Source organism: Euprymna scolopes, chromosome 5 (assembly GCF_053919585.1).
Source record: "Euprymna scolopes isolate OS-2025 chromosome 5, ASM5391958v1, whole genome shotgun sequence".
Lineage (NCBI taxonomy): Eukaryota > Metazoa > Mollusca > Cephalopoda > Sepiida > Sepiolidae > Euprymna > Euprymna scolopes.
The window spans coordinates 10217490-10240747 of NC_136486.1; the positions used below are offsets into that span (position 1 = coordinate 10217490).

At 31.1% G+C, this 23258-nt stretch overlaps 1 protein-coding gene across 2 annotated transcripts in view; it reads right to left on the reverse strand.

Annotated features, from left to right (window-relative positions):
- Positions 1-896: 896 nt before the first annotated feature.
- LOC145276703 (uncharacterized) overlaps positions 897-23258 on the reverse strand; it is a 212177-nt gene continuing 189815 nt past the window's right edge. For both annotated transcript variants that reach the window (XM_080127897.1, XM_080127898.1), the window contains 3 exons: positions 14880-15051; positions 7458-9699; positions 897-5321 (listed from right to left, as the gene is read on the reverse strand). In XM_080127897.1, the coding sequence (XP_079984023.1) occupies positions 5207-5321; positions 7458-9699; positions 14880-15051 (2529 nt within the window). In that variant the 3' untranslated portion in view covers positions 897-5206. The remainder of the gene's footprint in view (positions 5322-7457; positions 9700-14879; positions 15052-23258) is intronic.

Consider the following 23258-nt stretch of genomic DNA (forward strand, 5'->3'; position numbering starts at 1 on the left):
TATTAATAAAAGTTGATAAAATCTTTTTCTGCTAAACTTTTCATATGGAATCTTTTTTTTAATTTGTTTATAATGTAATAAAAATGATAGTTTTTAAGTTTTAGAATTTTGAGCCGAATAACTCTGAAAACAATAATGCATAAAAACTAGAAAAATCCACCGAAATCGTTTCTTTTTAGTAAACGCCCCACCCCTGAAAAAGAGAACAAAGAAAAAAAAATGGGAGATTTTTTTAGTTTTGTTTTTTACAGAAAAAAAATGATCATCTGAGTTAATATTCTTGAGAATCGGTGGACAAATTGTTTTTTTTAAACGTTTAAGTTTTTGTTCGAAAAATGATACAACCTCATTTTATGAAAATATATTTTTTTTTTAGAGTCACAGGATTTGAAGGTTGAAACTGTAAAAGAAAACTGAATGACTCGGAGAAAATGTTTTTCTGCATTGGAAGTAAATTACAAATAAGAGAATATTTATAAAAAAAACCTTTGCTTTTCTGTTAACTTGAAAGGAGACTCTCCTCCTCCCTTCCTCTCTCTCAATCTCTACGAAATTCTAATCAACTTCATTTGCATTGGAAGAAAAATATTTTTTATCTTCCTTTCATCTCATTAAAAAAATATAAACGTCAATTCCTTTCCATCTTTTTTCACAAATTATTTTTTCATTGCTTTACTTCACAATTGTTGTCAGTTTTTTTTTTTGTTTTTTTTTCTCAGTGTTTTTTTACCAAAAAGGAAAACCATAACTTGTGTTTTTGAGATGGACTTCTTTATGGTAAAAAAAACAAATGTATCCGTCCGATTTTTAACTTATAAATTTTTATATTCTGAGGTACTAAAGCACTTTTCTTTTTTGCCTATGTATTTTTGAATCTGAACTTTTTAGTTACAATGTTGTTTTTTCTGGTTTTTTTTTTTTTTTTTTTTTTTTTTTGTTAACAAGAAAATAATTTGGAGGTGTTACCTTTTTTTTTTTTTCCTCCAGTAACTGAACAGAATACATATCATTCTTGGGAGTGGGGATCACACGTGATGATGGTGAAGAACCTGTTTCAAAAATCTGATGAGGGAGAAAAATAGCATAATAGACACGGTTTTGATTGTGGATGGCACACAATAAATTCTGTTAAGTTTCCTTCTATAACACTTGACATTAATGAGATTTTTTTTTTTTTAAACATCTGTTAATAAAACCAAAATTTCTTGTGAGCAAAAATATGACAACAAAACTTAAGATGGAAAATGAAAACAAAAGAAAAAACCTAAATATTTTGCTTGTTGTCCTTCTCCTCTTTTTGGTAACAACGAATTGGAAAGACTTTCTGCTGAAAGCAACACTTTTCATTTGAAAAAAAAAATAAAGGAAAAAAAAAGAAAGAAAAAGAAAGCTCAGTAAATCTTTTTTATCGTCCAAAGTAAACATCGTGTCTGTATTTAAAACTTAACCAAAAAAAAAAAAAAAAAAAAAAAAATCTTTCACAAAAAACCTTTTTCTACTCCTGTACGATTTAAGAATCTTGTTGGGGTTTTTCTTTTTTTGTAATTTATAATTTTTTTATGTTGGTTGGAATTTTTAATTTTTGAATTTGCCTCATAATTCCAGCTTCAGCTGAAACACGTTATTAAAGTTTGTGTTTTTAAGTGAATTTCGATTTTGTTTTCTTTTCATGCAACGTTTTGTTTTTGTTTTGCTTTTTTTCCCATTTTATTTTGCAATGACCATTTTTGTCACCACTTAAACACAACTAACAAACTACCAAGATCTTATTTACAACATGAACAGAAAATTGGATTTTAGGCAGATCTTCATTATTCCAGTAATTATGTGAGCAACCAGGCCCATGAAAAAAAAATTTAACTGGAAAATATACCTGATGACCTAAGTGCAATAGAGATACAAACAATTTCTCTTAAAAGGACAATTAGAATCTTATAAAGATCTCTTGGTTGGAATGTATGAGATAGTGATATCTTGCATCTGGTAGAATGCTCAATCTCCAGTTAGAACAACACAAAAAGAAAATACTATTTCTTCACAATTTCCTCCAAATCAGTATCCGCCAATCCGAAAGCAATAATACATAATCTTAAGACGTGTCTATTCATCTGGACGCTAGCAATGAACGTTTTATTTCAAACTTAGATGTTAAAATAAATTGTCAGCAAATGCTGACAATTTATTTTTGATGAATTTGTTATCAGAACAAAATCCAGGTTTTCAATTTGAGTTGTATGATTTCTAATATCAGCAAACATTATTTCTGCTATGAATAGCAACGTGCTACCACTGTTGATCAAGAGAAGAATCTTATTGAATATCATCATTTATTGCAAGATCCATTCCTCGGTTCGCATCACTCTGCCTCAAGGGACAGTGCGAGCGTCCTGTACATAGCCCCACTTATGCAGATTGTATTATGTTTTTGACAATCTTTGCTTGGGTCCAGTTGGGCCCACTCTTTCCAGGGGAGTTCAGAGATCTTCTTTCGATGTTGGAAGAGCCTCATTGTTGTCGTCTTTAACAGACTCATTTCAATGGCCAGTAAGGGTCGAGATGTGTTGAATGGATAGAAATGATGGATGTGTGACGTGAGTGAAAAATTAAGTCTGGAAAAGACGACATGTGTGTCTTGAAAGACTGGATGAGAGATTTTAGATGTAGAACAGTTGAGGCAGCAAGATTCCTATTTACTTGCCTCTACCCGAACACATTGTAAGACACAAGCTTGGTTTTTAATTTGAGGAAAACTGAACTCTCCAAAAAGACTGACTCTGGGTTGAGACAAAAAAATTTGTCTCAGAATAGAAGGATTTCTATTGTTGACAGAGGGCAGAAAAGATGAAGCATAGTCTTGAAACACTTTGCCAGACTCAGCTGGCCAAGAAAAAGATGGAAGTGATCAGGATTGATTCGAGAGAAAGATGGATAAATAAAAACCTGGACAGAGATAGATTGGTTGGTTCGAAAATCAATTTTTAAAAACCATCCAATACATGGCAGCATGTAAAACACAATAAACTGAATACAATACTGATGATTTTAATTCCAAATACATTTAAACTGTAAAAATCAGTTATAATTAGCATAAACAATATCTATCATTCATATACGAGGTGTCTTCAATAAGTTTCTTGACTTTTTTGTACAGACATTTGAAAATTTACCATGTTATTGCTATACATCTTATTAGATGACTGACCAATTTTTATGATTTCAGGTTCAAATGAACAGCTACAGCAGGAATTGGAATACATCTTACTAAAGCCTGATTGTCACAGCTGGTGAATTTCAAAAAAACAATCTGGATTTGAGGACACTTTAGACAAAGAATATGCGATAAAATTCTGTTAAAAAAAAGCCACAGAAACATGGAATGCTTCAGACTGCTTTTGGACCATCTTGTATGAATCGAGCATCAGTTTTTGAGTAGCATAAAAGATTCAAGGGAGTCTGTGACGGATGATGAGATATGGGAGGAGTAAGGAAGTCTGAACAGCAGAGTTGATTGGCCAAATAAAGAATTTTATGTATAGGGACCGTCATATGTCTATAGAGACAAGAAGTGCAGTTTGATGTCAGTGTGGGAACTGTACACACAATTATTCATGAGGAACTGAAGATGTAGAAGATTTGCGCCAATGCACTAACCTACAATTCCATCGTTGTCACAGACTATTTGACCAAGATGGGGAGCAAGACAGTTCCTCACGCTAACCCTACAGTCCAAACTTTACTCCCTGTGACTTTTGGTTATTCCTTAAATCTCAAGGAAAACCTTAGAGGCTGCCGTTATGAGACAATTGAGATAATAGAAGTTGTGACGAGGGTCACGCACACATTCCATGGGGCTTTTCACAAGTTGTTGGAATGGTACAAGTGCATTACAGCCAGAGGAGATTACTTTGAAAGGGATTAAAGTTTCATGTGTGTACTATCAATAAAAGTGCTGATATGAAAAATGTCTGGAAACTTATTGAAGGCGCATCGTACATATTTAAATTCTTTGGATTATTATTCTTATCTTCACTGTTACAACTGAATTTAAAAAAATGTGTGTAGTAATAAAAAATCATAATATTGTACATCTAGAAAACAAAATAGATTTAAGGCTCCTAAAATTCATGCTAGAATTTGCCGCAAGGACCTATGGCATAGTGATTAGAGTACTTGATAAAATTCAGTTGTAAAAGTTACACTTCTGGAGGTTGAAGGTTCAATCTTCAGTGTGGGTGACACTTAAAATATAATTGCGAATTACTTCTACACAGCAATGACTGATGCAATGAGAACATGCTACTCCCGTGGATTAAATAAGAAGTTCTGTTCAAAATTCAGTGCAAATTCTTAAGTTCAACAGAAAGGTCCTTGAGTTCGACAGGATATACCTGAAGGTCAGAGATTACATCAACCAAAATGTTGTGAAAATAACACTAAAAATAAGAACAGCAGTCTAAAGAATTCAAATAATACGAATAATCAATCATTCTCTCCAAAATTTAAAAAAAAAAAAAAATCATTCATATTAAGTGATCAATAAATTGTGAAAGTAAACTGACTCCCCAGTTCTTCAAATGTTCAGTCAAGTCATCAGTAATTCCAGTCTCGTGTTGCTTTTTTGTGATTAACACTACATGCATAGATTAAATAAATGGTTAATTTAGTACACATGGCTGGGATTAAATAAAAAGAAAACACAAGACTTTCAACAGAATTCAGAAAGAGGGACCACCTGTAGCAGAGGTCATCTGAACCGCTTGGCAAACGAGCTTAATATATTAAATCTTTTTCCCATTCTAAAACAATAAACAAAAGAAAAATAAAGAAACATTAATGTGTAAATGGCAAAAACAAATTCAAGTTTATAACAAAATTTAATATTTAACTTTTAATAACATATTTGTTGATGAAAAAGATGTTTAGAACAAATCTGTAAAAGTAAATTCAGTAAAAAGAACAAATTGAATCTTGTGAACTTCCATGTCTGTTTTGCAATGAAAATCCTTCTTAGATCAAAATGGAGGAGATTGTAGAATTCAATTTGAGATTTTCTTGGATCTTTTATTTCCATTGGTTGCATTAAAAAGTCGAATTTCTTGATCAACATTCAAAATGGAAGAAAAATGGGGAAAACACAGAAAGAACATGGCCAGGAAAAAAGGAAATGTTCAGGTTTTTGTCAATTTTTTTTGATCAGGAAAAAAGTTCAGCCGAAAAATGAATGAAGGGTCAAAAGTTTTGAATCTTTGTTATTTTTTGTGTCATTTTTATATTTTTTCTTTTTCTTTGTTTTCAGCAAGGGACTCAACAAATCAGCTCTCCTGTGAAACGAAATCAAAAAAAGAAAAAAATTTTAAAAAGAGGAATAATTCAGTGAGGATTAGTGTTTGTAAAAAAAATGTTGACTTAAGGTAGATTGAAGTTTCCGCCCCACCCCTTCACATATAACAGTTTTTGTAATAAAATCTAATTTTTTACAGTTTTATATTGGAATTAATTTATAACAAATAAATTTTATCATAAAATGGCATTGTGGTTTTCAGCAAAATATGGTCAGTTTTATTGTGCTCAAATACACAGACTTTGTTTTCTTACATAAATATTAAACTTTATTAACATTTACTAATATTGATATGTGATTTTTTTCTCATGGAATCCTTTTTTTGACTGTTTAGAAAACAGTTAAAACCCAGTTTGAAATTAAATTGAAACTTGATAACAGTTTGGATCTTTTCACTGAATAAATTGCTTAGACTTTATGAAAATTAGGAAATATTCTGAATTTAAAAGCATTTTTTTCAGCCAACAAATGTATATTGATTAGATTTGTGGATCATTATTTACAAACTTTGCTACTCAAAATCAAAAATAATTTTTTTTAAATTAAAAAAGCATATGTGACTTATGACCTTTCGGGCTCACATTGCTAGATCGTAAATGTACATTGTATCAATGTCGGAAAAATAAAAAAAGATCGTAAACGTACGTATCAACATCGGAAAAATAAAAAAAATGGTCAGTTAAGTCCAACATTACCAGCATTTTTAAACAACATTAAAAAAAAAAACATGAATTGAAACAAATACATTGAGGGCATTGCAAAGGCTGCTGCAAAGAAGGTGGGCTCCCTCTACTGTGCTAGAAAATTACTTGCCGTAAAATCACCGTATCAATAGAAAGCCACAATTTGGCCATGCATGGAGTAGTGTTGCCACATCTGGGCTGGTGCATTTGCCATTAGTCTCTCACTCTTAGACAAGGTCCAAAAAAGAGTCTCAAATCTAAGTTCCTGCACTGTCGACTAAGCTCCAACCTCTGTCCCATCATTGCAATGTCGCATCTGTGCCTTTTTTTTACAAGTATTTTAATGGAATTTTTCTGATGAAAGCACAGCACTTGTACCCCCCCCCAACATACATATCCCCGACTAATCAAACACGCAGCAAAATTCCACCCCTTCACTGTTGAGGCTCTGGGATACCTGGAAGACTTCTACTCTCAGAGCTTCTTCCCTCGGACTGCTAGATTTTAGAATCCCCTCCCTATTTACTGCTTTCAGACCTGTCTACGTTTAAATGTAATATAACCAGACATCTTGCTGCTTAACTCTCCACAATCCGAAATAGTAGTCCCTTATGTTCGAATAACAATATCCCTTGTTTCAGATGTAAAAAAGTAAAACCGTAAGCAAATCAATGAACAAAAACCCATTTTTCTACACATCCAACATCTACACGCCAAAGGATTTCAAAATACATTGTGATGTCATAATTAACCTTTTCTCACTTAATTATTTAAATCATTCCATTTCTCTCACCATTTGTTGATTGTTTACATGATCTGGCCTCTCTCCCATCATCTAACAAACCACATTACCATCATTTTAATATTTAACTTCTTAACACTCTATATCTGTGCCTAAATCAAAACGCGGATTCCATGAACAAAGCTTCTTTCTAAGAATTGCACGCCTGTGGAACTCTGTTCCGTCTGCCTGCTTCCCACCGGACTACACCTTGGATGTCTTCAAGTCCAATGTTAACAAATTCCTAATGAACCGCCCCCTTAAGTAAACACTTCAGCAAATCTCCACACTAACGTAATGTACTTGCAATAACCCTTATCCCTGAGTGGCTTCCGGGCCTTGATAAGTGGTGATCACTGTGTAAAAAACAAAAAAACAAAAAAAAAAACACGTTACACAAAAGATTTGAATGAGATTGCATTAAATTCAGACATTTTGATCATGCAAGCTATAATCACAAAGTGACGTCATACAATCTCAATTAGCTCAAACTAAACTTTTCAAATGCTATCAAACCAAATACAACCTTTCAGATGCCATCAAACCAAATGCAACCTTTCAAATGCTATCACAAGACAACTAAAAACAGCTTGATCAAGCAAGGTGGATACTCAACTGCACACAAATTTGACTGAAAATGTAAGTGACTCACCTCTTCATGGTTTCTGCCATTTTTATTTCTTTCCCCTGCTCAATGAGAATATTATGAATGACATCTTGGTTAAGGCAGAGATCAACATGTTCATTGAATGTGGTCATATCAGAAGCAGAAAGTTTTTTCGAACAAACAGGACAAGTAACCGTTTCTCCAAAGGCATCTGCATCTTCGAGACTCTCAACTACTGACTGACGGGAATTTTGCAGAGAAATTTCAGGTTCGTTTTCTGACAAGGAAGTCGATTCTTGATTGTTTTCTTCACAAGTTGGTTCCTCGTGAAACGGCTGAGAAAAGTTTTCTTCAGATGACGGTTCACTTTCATCAGCATTTTCATAATAAGTTGAAGCAAGAGATTGCATTGAATCAGTTGTAAGCTTGTGATTTGTAAAACTTGTGTTGGAGTGTGTCTGTTGGGTTTCTTTATAAGCGTTTGTAGTCAGTGGATTGAATGATGAGGATAAAGCGGTTACTTTAGATGTCATAATGTTCGAATTGTTAAAATGTGATGACGAAGAGGAAGTCTGTTTATCAACAATTTCAAATCTGTTTGCAACATTTTTTTGGTGTGAATTGTCATCAATATTAAAATCTGGTTGTATTTGATCTGACATAACAGATGCAAGTCTTTCTGGTTGGAACTGCAGTTTTAAATCATTCTTGCATGACACATTCGTATCAGAATCAAAATGACACATTTTATTTGATGACGTCCTTAAACTCTCACAATCATTCTCATTCAAAACTTGTCCATTTGCACGATAAATGGGATCTTCCTTTGGCTGACAAAGCGAAATCGTAAGAATCTTTGGATCGTGCGATTTTGATGGACTTTTGGGCGAGATTATTTCAGGTTTGATTTGGCTTTCAATCAAATTTGAAGCAAGATTTGAATTCTGCGCACATGTTTTGCTGGCGGGGGGATTGAAATATTGCAACAAATTCCTTACACTTTTCGAAGACGTTTCCTTACTTTTCATTACACAATGATTGGCAGATAATTTTTTTGTCGATGGGGAAATTGAATCCATTTTTGTTTTTATCTTTTTACTTTCAGTTAATTGCGTCTCTGGAGAAATTGTCTCATTTTTGGAACATTTTTGCAACATTTCAAGCCATTTTTTTTTATTTTGGTCTTTTAAACTTAATGCTGAACAAGGCATAACTTTGGCCTGTGGACTGAGTTTATCTGTTGCTTCTGACTTGTGAACAGACTGAAGAATTGGCAATTCTTCTTTGGAATTGTTTTTCACTATTTCTTTATTTCCTGTATGATTCTTGGGATCATTTTTCAAAGAGTTTGTTTCGGATTTGAAATCTTTGTCCGAAGACTCTTTGATTGGAAATGTTCCATTGTTATCGAAATTGCTGTTTTTTTGCTCTGGATCAACACAAGACAAACTTTCAGGTGAAATTGAAGGATTTTTAACACCAGTCACAGGGAAAGTAGATTTCATCACAGTTTTAGGCTGGCTAATATTCATAATTTGTAAATCTTTGTTAAAACAAGAAAGTGGAATGTTGCAAGGAAATGACGTTCTTTTTTCAGTCAAGTCAATAACTGTTCTTGAAGATGTCTCTTTAGTGCTGATAGAAAAATCTTCACTTGTTTCCTGGGTTTCAGGAAATGAGAACTTCCTTTTTGGAACACGATCAAACACAGGAGAAGGAACATCCACTTCTTCCTGTGGAGTCACATATTCATTAGAACTGATAACCACGACATCTGTTTCAGCAAAATTTCCTCTCTGATCTGGATTGATGCGTTGAGAAGCAATGCTTTCGTGTGAACTAGCCATACCAAAAGTTATTTGAGCCATTTTAGTTTTCGAGATCTTTCCTCGGCGTTGTTTGCTTACCTTTAAAGGTGTTATATTCTGAGAAGCGTTTTCGGTAAAAAATTCTGTGTTAAAAGTTTGACTTGACCGTTTCTGAGATGAGCGAGAGTGCTTTCCACCCAGCAAACATTTGTCGATGTGCGCATTGAAAATTCGAAGGTCAGTCGGACATTTACGATTACAGATTGGGCAATAATGACCAGCGGGGCTTTCTGCTGGTGATTTAACATTAGGAGGGGGAGAATTAGTGTGACTTGGAATGGTTCTATTGGGTTCTGTTAACAAATCAATGTTGTTGTGTTCGGAATCTGGTGAGAGTGAGTGTTTTTTCTTCACAAAACAGTCAATCGTGTCCTTTTTTTTGGATTGTGTTTTGGGCAAAAAATTTGAGATTCTGACACCTGCAAAAATTTAAAAAGAAAATGTGAAAACATATTGGTTTCTTTTTATCATTTTGCTATTGTAAAAACAAGGTAAGTAAAAAGATTGTATTGCTGCGATGAAAATGTTTACAAATAAAACTAATGTCCTGAAATATAAATACTTGCCTCCCCATGAGGACAGTGTCAGACATAAGGTCGGTTTATAACATGGGGGAAAATCGAGTTCCATAAAATATGGCGGTAGAACTGGAACAAAAAATTAAAGCTGTTCAATCTAAAAAGAATTTCTTCATAAACCAAAGACAGAATGGATACTACACTTTGCTCCTATTCAAAAGGTCAAAGTTCATTGTTAAAATATAAGCTTTAATATTCTTTCATAGAAACAACAATGGTTGGCCATGCATTATCATGATTATCACAGACAAATTTGTTCAATTAAAAAATTGTATAAAGCAAATTCATGTTGGATTATTCAGATTACTATTATTTTCATATTTCAATCAATATTCATTAATTGTATTTTGTTGAACTCAGGAATCTTTCTGCACAATTCTAGAATCTGTGTGAAATTTCAAACAGAACGCTTTATTTAATTCATGAGGGCAGCATGTTCTTGTTCCATCAGCGATGACGAAGTAGAAGTCTTAAGTAATTCGCAATTGTATTTTTAATATTGCTCACACTGAGGATTGAACCTTCAACCTTCAGAAAATTGTTGCTTAGAACTTAGTACCCTTCTTTTTTTTTTTTTCTGCTATTTCATCCCAAACAAGGCACAGTGCCACATGGACATAAGGGGCTACTATTTGGAGCCAAATCTACAAGAGCACTATGTAAGGAGTTAAGCAACAAGATGTCTGCTCACATTACCCATGAACTTCTGCGTGTCAAGACAGTCAGGGAAGCAGGAACCTGTAAAGGAATTCCAAAGTCTAGCAGTTTGAGGGAAGAAACTACTAGAGTAGAAGGCTTTCTGGCATCTAGAGATCTGTACAGTGAAGGGGGAGATTTTGCTGCTTGTTGAGTTAGTCGAGTTTGTCAGATCACATTCCAGTAAAATTCTTATAAAACAGGCACAGAGATGCAACATTTCGGTGATAGGACAGAGGTTGGAGTTTGGCTAATAGTGCAGGATTTATTGGAGACTTTGGATCCTGTCTAAAAGCGAGAGACTAGTGGTGAATGCATCAGCCAGATATGGCAACAATACTCCATGTATGGATGAATGGTGGCTTTGTAAAGATATAGAATACTCTCAGGTGTGAGTAATTTTCTAGTATGGTACAGAGAGAGCCCACCTTTTTCGCAGCAATCATGACAATGCCCTTAATGTAATTGTTCCAATTCATGTTTCCTGTAAATGTTAAGCTGAAAATTTTGAAGAGACCATGTATTATTAGTCATGGCAGTCAGTGGCTAAGATGGAAATAAGTTTAGTTTTAGCAGAATTGAACGTTACCATTCATTTACATGCACGTTCCACTACAGATTGGAAGTGTTCCTCTAAGGTTTCAGCCATTGCCTTAGATATGTGTTCATTCGTTTTCTCTTCATGTCTGCCGTAGAGCATGGTGTCATCAGCAACTATGTGCATCTCAATTCTATCAGGGAAGTGATTTATGAATATCAGGGATAATAAACGTCCAAAGATTGACCCCTGTTGCACACGTACATTTATATTATGTTGTTTTAACGTGCAACCAAGGTTTTTCTTCTGTCTAAGAAGGATTTGATTATATTAATTATTTGTCCAGCAATGCTATATGATTTAATTTTCATCAGAACATCTCCGTGCCATTATCAATTATGTCATGATTCTTGAGGACAATAGTCTGAAGAATCCAAATAATTCAAAGAGTTAATCTTTATCTAAAAAGTTTAGAAACATAAATTTATATGAATTTAAATCTGTGGTTGGCATTCTTGCAGGAGTGATAACATGAAGGTTACCAACATCTATAAGTGAAAGTGTTGCTATGGAATTGACTGGATTTGAACTTGGCACACTTTAGTCTTTGTTGCTATTCACTTAACCATTATCAGGTCGCAGTTTTGTGAAAAAATTTTCATCTTTCAAAATGTCATCTTTCAAATACCATTTAGTCGCTATGATTTATTTTATAATCAGAGTAAGATTTCATGCAATATTCTTGATATTTTCTTAAATTGAAAAATCAGGGATTAAAAAAAAATCAAACTAGATGTGATTCGCTTAGTCAATATTCTTTATACATATTGTTAAATATTTATCATATATATTTATACATATTGTTAGATATTTATCATATATATATATACATATTGTTAAATATTTATCATATATATATATACATATTGTTAAATATTTATATATATTTATACATATTGGTAAATATTTATCATATATATTTATACATATTGTTAAATATTTATCATATATATTTATACATATTGTTACATATTTATCATATATATTTATACATATTGTTACATATTTATCATATATATTTATACATATTGTTAAATATTTATCATATATATTTATACATATTGTTAAATATTTATCATATATATTTATACATATTGTTACATATTTATCATATATTTATACATATTGGTAAATATTTATCATATATCTTTATACATATTGTTAAATATTTATCATACATATTTATACATATTGTTAGATATTTATCATATATATTTATACATATTGGTAAATATTTATCATATATATTTATACATATTGGTAAATATTTATCATATATATTTATACATATTGTTACATATTTATCATATATATTTATACATATTGGTAAATATTTATCATATATCTTTATACATATTGTTAAATATTTATCATATATATTTATACATATTGTTAAATATTTATCGTATATATTTATACATATTGTTAAATATTTATCATATATATGTATACATATTGTTAAATATTTATCATATATATTTATACATATTGTTAAATATTTATCATATATATTTATACATATTGTTAAATATTTATCATATATATTTATACATATTGGTAAATATTTATCATTTCTCTTTATACATATTGTTACATATTTATCATATATATTCATACATATTGTTACATATTTATCATATATATTTATACATATTGTTAAATATTTATCATATATATGTATACATATTGTTAAATATTTATCATATATATTTATACATATTGTTAAATATTTATCATATATACTGATACATATTGTTAGATATTTATCATATATATTTATACATATTGTTAGATATTTATCATATATATTTATACATACTGTTAAATATTTATCATATATATACCTTTATGAATTAATCCTGTGTTGAACAGCAATTAAATTTATCTGAAAGAACATAACTTGTGTGCTTGATTCTGGAATGAATGTTCCAATGTAATTATGAATCTGTCAAGAAATGTTCAATCATGTTTACTTAAAAAAGATCTTATAAAAGATGAATGGAAACTTTTGAGAATCAACATTCATCCTTTATGATGCCATCCAGTGCGTATGGTGACAAGTTAACAAAATCCATAGACCTTTAGAAGGATATATATATAAAATAAAAAATTAGAATTAAATTTACCAAAATGATCCAAGATGGTAAAACTAAAGTATATTATAAATATTAAAGAATTAATATTTATAAAGTAATCTGAACCAGATGTAAAAGCTCGATAAAACCAAATAGGAGATAGAGCTTATAATAAGAGCAAATAGTTAATAAAACATGTTAAAAACACTTTGAAAAAGAGTTAAAAACATATTTAATCTGAAAAGGAAACACTTAATGTGGATAGTCCTTAATCCGTGGAGTTTCGAAGAAATACTTTCCTTCTCATCAGAGGGTAGGAATTAGCAAAATGCGGGATCAGATTTTGCATACAAAACTATCCATTCACGTGAAATCACCTTTTTCTTCACCATATTCCCTCTGCTTCACTTTTTGTTATCAAGTAAGATCTTTGACTTACTTGGAGTTTCATCAAATACTTTTGTATGCAAAATCTGATCCCGCATTTTGCTAATTCCTACCCTCTGATGAGATGGAAAGTATTTCTTCGAAACTCCGTGGATTAAGGACTATTCACTTATTAAGTGTTTCTTTTTCAGATTAAATATGTTTTTAACTATTTTTCAAAGTGTTTTTAACATGTTTTATTAACTATTTGCTCTTATATATATATATATAGGTGGATCATAGAAAACTATCCCTCCACAAATTTTAACAGCACCTGATTCTAAGTTCTTTTAATCTTTCAAGATATAGTTTTAATGCTGAAAAATTTCTCCTGCAAGAATTATAAGTTGATATAATTTGGATTTCACAAATTTACAAATGGACATTCCTTCAGTTGGATTTACGGATAATTGTTTATCATTCATATTCCAACCATCTCCAATACTTTTGGATTTTTCTATTTTTCATTTTTCATACCTGGACTCCAGGTTGAATATCCTTTTAGAGATATATTTTTCTATATAATCTTTAATTACATTATATTTCCTATACTCTTAAGTTACCAAAATATGTACCAATCAGCAAAATTAGAGTTAGCCATTCTTTAGAACTCTATGGAATAAGGAAAAATTATTTTATCTATATCTTGTTTTAAACAATAAATGTTGTAAATTTTATTTTGCAAAATTTAAATTTTCTTCTTATGCAGATGCTTTATTTCAAATATTGAGCATTTGGTTAGGATTGTATTAGTCTTAATATTGATATACTTACTTTAAGTTTTCAAAATTCTTCAATTTATAAACTTGAATTTCTGGGATATATATATATATATATATATATATATATATATATATATATATATATATGATTAGTTATCATTCTAAAAAATATGTAGTTAATTCACTCATAAATTTTTATTTATTATCATTACTACATTTTTTTTGTAGTATGTTAGAAAGAAAGAAACATAAAAAAGGATTTGGAGAGGAAAAAAAATAAAAGGAAATGGTGGTGTGTTAAGTGTGGAAAAAACATTAAAAAAACTTTTTGTGGTATTTATAGACCCCCCCCACCACCACCAATAATTGAGTTCAAAACACATATAGGAAAATGTTTTACACCGACATTTTGGATTACAAAACAATACATATATATATGTATATATATATATATATATATATGTACATAGACAGATATAGCCATTCTCTAAATGCACAACTCACCCATTAATCGTAGCCTGAAAGGTTTTGGTGAACAGGTTGTGATTTCTGTTTTGATCAACTCTCTCGCTACTTGGTAGATCACATCTTTGTCGGCTGTGTGTTGTGGAATGGATTGAGAACGAGTCTTTACATCAAAGTCGACAGTTTTTAATTTCACCGTAATCGTTCGTCCCTAAAATGTAAAGAAGAATAGAGAAAAAAGAAATTAGAATTTCTCTCATGCAACCACAAAATTTATCAACATTCAAAATTGTTTTTATTCTTTCATTTAGCATTTCCTTTTTCAAAAAGTAGAATTTTCTCTCCATGATTATGCAATTTACAATTCCTGTTCATCCCTAAAGATAGAACGAACGGGAAAACATGACTCTGGTGCTTGGATTCATAAGATTCCATTTTCAGCAACAGAATCCTTATGAATCACTGGAGACTCGCACTTCTTCCCACTTAACACATGATATTTGTCGACAGCATAAAGGTTTGTATTATTTAGGTTATTCAGACTACTGTAGTCATCTTGAGTGTTATTTGTACAACATTTCAGTCAATGTAATCTCCGACCTTATTTGAGTGTGATCTTATCAAACATAGGAATCTGCATAAAATTTAAAAAAAAACTTTTTATTTACGAGTAGCATGCTTTCATTTCATCAACTATGGTTAGATAGAAGTCCTAAGTAGTTCACAATTGTATTTTGAGTGTCACCTCCACTGAGGATTAAACCTTCAACATCCAGAAAAGCATAACTTTACAATTAAATTTTACCAAATACTTTGTCCACTTGCAGATAATTCTAGTATAAATTTTAGGAGCCTTAAACCTATTTTTGTTTTCTAGACGTACAATTTTACTACTTTTCACTATGTATTAGTATTCATTACAACATATACCTATACAATTAATACGAATAATCAATCCTCATATCAAAAATTCAGAAACATAACATAAAGGTTGTTGGAGAGACATTGATGACAAACTTTCATCTCCATCTTGTTGCTTAAATGCCTATCGAATATCCCATCAATTGTTGATTAACAACATTATTTCATGCGTTGTGGATGCTGCAGGCCTTCCCTCTATTTTAGAATTCATTCATCTGAACAAGGATGATGCAAAGAAATTTGAAGGAAAATCTATGATCTGGGACGACCCATGTTTCGATTCCTTTTGTGTTTGTAATATCATCACCTTTGCTGCGTATCGCTAGGCATACAAACAACTGCAAACTAAATATCAGACAATGATATTTTCATCCCTATCTTCATCAACATGTCAACTATTATAATTTAGAAGACTATGATATTATTCAACCGGATGAACACAGTTGACAAACTCTAGGGAAACCACTTCTCTATAATTTTCCAAAGTATATATGGAAAAATATTAAAACAAAAAGTAAAAATTATTTAAATATTTTTAAATGATCGAATTGAGATTATCCATTTTGAAAAAAAAAAAAAAAAAAGAGAGAAAACTGTGGCAAATATTTTTTAAAAACCTAATTTCAGATAAAGTTTAAGTTTTACATAAAGATAAAAGCGATGATCTAAAAAATAAAAAATTAAAATTTTGTCTTGACATTTTACTCATATTTACCCCAAACAAGACATATTGCCATTTGGACGTAAGGGGCTACTAATTACGACCATGCCTAAGAAAGATTAACAAGATATTGGTTTATGTTACATTTGAACTTGTGCATATCAATGCAGTCAGGGAAGCAGGTAGCATAATTATACCAAGAGATTACCCCCACCACACATTATGATCAGGTCATAAGTACAAGACATGCGGACAAGTTTTCTTTCTTTTGGGCTCCTACCACAGAAGAATGCATGGAAATTTTTCCTGAATAAAAGATGTTTGTTTTTTTCTGAAATCCACTCATTCTAAATATCACATACAGTTTGTGTATTGAACTTTTCATTTCATCCTGACTTGAATCTCCAACATTTTAATTGTAGTATTAAATCTTTTCTTTGACAAATATGTTCTAAAAAATAGCCAGTTTTGTTGTTTTTATTTTTCTCTCTCTTTGATGTCTTGAATGTCTGCAATTAAAAACCTGTCACCCAAGAAAACGGAAAAGTCAAATTGAAAATTGCCAGGTATTTTGACCTCAAGAATGCTGCCTTTATCTCTTCTGTATTATAAATTATTTTTAACTTAGTTTAAATTTTTAATACTTAACTCTGTCTTTGTATTTTAATAATGTATTAATACTGTATTTTTATTCACTTTTTTAATCAGTTTCAAACCACTTTTTCTAATTCAAATTAATACAAAATACTGAGCCTTTTCATCATGTTGATACAAAATTACATTATCACATTTTATTGAAAGGAAGACTTGCCCTTTTTTTAACTTTAGAACCTAGAAGAACATTATTTAAATATGATTCTTAATATCAGACTTCTATATCTGTTTGGATCGATGATGTATGTGTTGTTATTTTTAATATCTACTTAACGGATAATAAATATTCATATTTATACCCTTTATTTGATGTTGCAGCAATATAGAAGGTACTCAAATCAGTTTATATCATTACCTAAGACTATATTACTAGATACTCCTTACATTTTCCCTTTTGCGGACTCAAGGATACAGAGCCCCTGTTTTAGAATGAAATATAAAATACTAATATTTTGAATCTTATTTAAACAATTTTTCCTATTCTTACACTATTAATTTTCATGATTTTTAAACATATCTTTATTCGTCTTTTAAATTAATATTACTAAAAAAATTATATTTATTTCTTTTATTCTTATATTTTTTCTATATTCTGTGCTATCTACTCGCTTAAAACATTTTTTCTCAGATTTCTGTCTCACATATTATCTTTAAATAATATATATATATATATATATATATATATATATATATAATACTTATAAAGAACACGGAACGTAGTGCCATAATTAATTACTGAGTTTTTTTTTGTTTTGTTTTTTTTGTAGTTTTTTGAAAGTTTCTTTTTAATGGTTTATTTTGAACTACAAAAAAAGAAACAAAACAAAACAAAAAAACCCTCAGTAATTAATTATGGCACTACGTTCGGTGTTCTTTAAAAGTATTATGTACCGATAAAAATCTTTATATATATATATACATATATACATACATACACACACACATACATACATACATACATACACACACTATAGAAAAATTGGAAATGCACATCTATTTTCTAGCATTGATCACTTTTGGAAAATGAGTTTGTATGTTTAAAAAAATGAATAAAAAAATAAAAAATTATACAGTTACAATTAAATACAAGCAAGGAAATATTAAAATTATTGTCCGACTATTCAAAAGAACACATTCGGTAATTAAGGCAGATCCTCCTCCTCTCTTACTGCTTTCAAATAGATGGTAATCTTCTCACTCCAAATTTATTCTGTGTGGGCACACTAGTTTGTTAGCTAGACTAATATGCCAACATGGGTTGCTCGAAGGACACCAAGTGCACCTATCTGTGTTGTGTGTAACATCTATAATATGTAAATCGAATTCCACCATTTCTTTTGTTTCTTTGCTCTGTATTTTATTACATATCCGCTTACATATTATTAATATTTTATTCATTTATTTTAAAACAAATTAATTACTAAAACAAATTGTTTCTTTCATAATACTTAATAGATACACAATTCTTAATGTTAGAAGGGAATTTATCTTCAACCCTACACATTTGTTTAGAATAAAACTTCAAAGTAAGATACTCAATATTCTCATCCATGCGGGGATGCAGAAATACCTAATGTAGGAACCAGGCGCATGTTTAACCCTCTCGGTGTGATGAATCCATAGATCATGTCAGGTCATCTATGTAGGAGAAAGAAACTCTGATATTAAAACTGTGGGAGGGAGGCCTCCTCAGTCATAGTCGACAATCTTTCTAGAGCTGGTGATTCAAACAAATTCCCCAGTTTGCAAACCTAAATTGTTTAAGGAGTAGATAAGATCTGCCTATCACCAACTTTCACACTTCTTTGTCTATTAGTTAGGCGCAGAAGTAAAATACTAGTTGTTTGAGGGAAGAAGCTATTAGAGTAGAAAGCTTTCTGACATTTAGGGACCTTAACAGTGAAGGGGTATGATTTTGTTGCTAAGCAGGTTTGTCAGGGGATATGTATGTTGAGGGGGCACAAGTTCAACAAGTTCATTGAAGCACATTCCATTTAAATACTTATAAATCAGACACAGGGAGGCAACATTGCAGCGATGGTACAGCGGTTGGAGTTTAGTTAACAAAGTGGCCAGACCTATTAGATTAGAGACCCTTTTTTGGACTCTATTCAAGAGGATGAGACTAATATAGATGCACCAGCCCGGATGTGGCAATAATACTCCATGCATGGGAAAATGGTGGCCTTGCAAAGGTACAGGATACTCTCAGATGTGAGTAGTTTTCTAGCATGATAGAGAGAACCCACCTTCCTTGCAATGTCCTGAATGTATTTGTTCCAGTTCATATTTCCTGTGAATGTTAAGCCAAGGAGTTTGAAGGAAGAATTCTCAGGTAGGGAATTATTTGTCATGGATATTGGTGGTTGGAGAGGCTTCTTGTAATTGTTAAAGGAGAGCAGCTTCGTCTTACGAGCATTAAATGTTACCATCCATTTATATCCTCATTCCACTATGGTCTGGAGGTCATTTTCAAGGATTTAGCCATTGTCTTAGAATTGTGTGCATCTGTTCTTCCCTCATGCATGTTATAGAGTGTTGTATCATCAGCCAATATACCCATCTCAGACACAATATTATCATGGAAGTCGTTAATAAATATCAGGAATAATAGTGGTCTAAGGATCGACCCCTGAGGCACTCCTGCATTAATATTATGCTGCTAGAATGAACGTCCATCAATGACAACCTGGATGGTCCTCTAAAAAGGATCTAATTATATCTAGTATTCGTCCAGTTATACTGTATAATTTAATTTTCATTAGCAGCCCTTCATGCCAGACTTTGTCAAAGGCCTTGGATATATCGATGGCTATAGCCCTGGCTTTGCCTACCTTATTTAGTGCATGGTAAATGTGTTCAGAGATGACTGTTAAAATATCTACAGTAGAACATACTGCTTGTCAGAGAGAAGATTAGCTTTTGTGAGGTAATGGACTAGTGCTTGATTGATTAGTGTCTCAAAGATTTTAGCGAAGAGGGGGAGGAGACTAATAGGGTGATAACTGAGAGGGTTAGCCATTTCACCAGAATTCTTGTGACTGGTACCACAGAGGCCATCTTCCAGCTATTAGGGAAGTAAGATTCAGCAAAGCATTTATTGTAGAGTTTGGAAAGTATGATTATGTACTTTTATTTATTTCTTTACTATTTTTCTTTCTCTTCTTACCTCTCCCTCCCTCTACCTCCCCCTACCTCTGTCAATGATGGTGATTATATAAAACTTTCACATACAATCGAAAGTTGTGCTGATGATATCTTCAAGTTCACAAATTTCAATTGGAAAAACAATGTTTTTTTTTTAAAAAACAAAATATCTTTGGTTCTTGTCCAGAACTCACCTAAAATTAAAAAAAAAAAAAAAAAAGAAAGAAAAATGCATATAATGCACATACCATGACAAAACGAAAAATACCATATTCTAAAAATCATATAAATTTATCAAGTAGTTTTATTTTTAACAAAATCAAATTTTATTAGTAACAGAAGAGCAGCTTTCTTGTTCACTATTTTGAAAACAATCTAAAAAAAAAAAAAAAACCGAAGGGAGATAACTCAGTCATTCAAACTTGCAAGATTTATATTGTAATGCCTATGAATTCCTATTGCTTAAAAATGATTTTCTTTATAAAAATAAAAATTCTTCATCAATTTATGTCATTTTTGGAATATATTTTCATTTCATCAGAAGAAGTACATCATACATATTTTTCTTTATTTTTGTTTTTTAATATAAGAGGAATTCTGAACACAAATGGATTATATTTTTATGAAATCAGTACATATATATAACAAACTAAAAATGAAGAAACTTTGTAATATTATGATCTATATTGAAACTATAAAATTTTTCTAAATAAAATATTTTAAAAACCGTTTACACTTTAGCAAAATATGCAAATTTAGTTCACACTACAGATGATTGAGTTTTGACTTTTTATTTTAAACTTTTTCAACATGTATAATTTCGAGAATTTTCTTTTCTGCTGCTTCAACATTTTCTTTTTCATTGTTGGTGAATTATTTTACTAAACTTTGTGAAAGTCTCTTTGATCTTCATGTCTTCTGCTTTGTTCAGCTTCTTTTCTCTTTGAAGCCTTTGATTATACTTCCTTATTGGAAAACGAAGAGAAGAAAATACTGCATGGAAAAATTCAACTACTGAAAAAAAAAAAAAAAAAGCTAAGACACACACACAAAAAGTTTTTTTTTTTTTTTAATTCGGTCTGTTACGGTCCTACTGAAAAAAAAAGAAGAGAAATTGACATTTCTTGAAGCATTGAAAGGAACAATTTTTGAAAGTGTCCATTTCAAATTTCTTTTGTTTCATAAGAAAAAAATACTGCAGAAAAGAATGCGTGTATGCTGTGTTTCAGTGTCCATTTTGTGTGTTGCAAAAACCTTGTCTACAAAAGAATGTTTTTTTTGTGGTAAAAAACATAAAAAAAACTATTCAGTGAATTTATTTAATGCTTTGTGAAGGTACTGTTAACCTTTTGTTTTATTACTGTGTTTAAAAAAAAAATATTCTCCAACATGGAACAATTAGCCGAGTTTATAAAAATGATACAATTAGCACTGGCAGCTCAGCAAGGTCAGATGGAATTTTTACAAAAAGAACAGTTAAAACAAAATGAAGTATTAAAAACAATATTAATGAAACAAGGAGAAAAAAAGGATTGTCGGTTCACTCCGGAAGGAATTGCAACTTCACTGACAGAATTTTTATATGAACCAACTAATGGCTTACCATTTCCAGCATATTATCGTAGATACGAAAATATTTTTTCCAAACGATGTCAGGCCTCGTCGGATGAAGAAAAAATTATTTTACTGTTGCAAAAACTGGGTTCACATGAAAATACAAAGTATACAAATTTTATACTCCCAAGGAAACCCGAAGATATTTCTTTTAAAGAGACTATAGAAATTTTATCGAACATTTTCGGGGAACGGGATAGCTTATTTTATACTCGTTATAGGTGTTTAAATATTTTGAAACAAGATGATGAAGACTTATCGCCTATGCTGAGAGAGTAAATGTCCAATGCGAGTTATTTAAGTTGAAAAACCTAAACGATGAAATGTTTAAATGTTTGATATTTGTGCAAGGGTTAACATCCTCGAAGGATAAAGAGATTCGTTCTAGGATATTATCCATTAAGAACCAAGACACAGAAATAACCTTTCAGAAAGTTACTGAGGAATGCCAGAAACTGTTAAATTTAAAACAAGATAATGCTAGTATTGATGAGAAAAATGTTGACAAAATACAAAGGGGAAAACAAGGTTACCACTATGTAAAAAATACCGTAAGATGTGTGGAGGAAAAAAATCACTTCACAAAAGGGTGCTATTTTAAAAGCAAAATATGCTATAAGTGCGGGCGTAAAGGACACAAGTCAACAGTATGCAAAAAGGAGAACTACTGTAAACCTGAAATAAAGACCATCGATTCTAAAAAAAGAGTCCATGTATGGTAAAAAAGGAAATATATTGAAGTTAGAATTAATGGCCGGAAAGTAAACTGTCTTTTGGATACTAGAAGTGACATATCCTTAATTGATGAAACAACATGGAAGAAAATTGGTTCTCCAAAGCTGCAAAACACAAAGAAAATTGCCAGAAAAATGTCTGGAAATAGATTAAAATTTAAAGGTGAATTTTATACTAATGTGACCCTGAATGAAAAGACGTTAAAAACTAAAATGTATGTGATACCTGGAAAAAATTCTAATCTTTTCGGTATAGATTTGATGATACCTTTCAATTTATGGGAGAAATCAATAAACTCATTTTGCAAAAGAGTAAATGTGACAAGATCTGAAAGTCCCAAACTGCCAGGAAGATTTGTTGGGGATTTGAAGAAGGGTTTTAAAAATGTATTTTCTGAAGGTCTGCGTTGCTGCACTAAAACGGAAGTGAAATTTGGACTGAAAGATGAAGCGAAACCGGTGTTTAAACCCAAAAGGAAGGTTCCGTATTCAGCATTAGAAACAATCGAGAAAGAATTAAATAGACTAGAAGGAATCGGAGTAATAAAAAAAGTGGACTACTCTGAATGGGCATCACCCACAGTTTATGTGAAAAAGAAAAATAAAAAAATCAGGGTATGTGGAGATTTTTCGACGGGACTGAATGATTCCTTAAAGGATCATAACTATCCACTCCCTAATATTTTC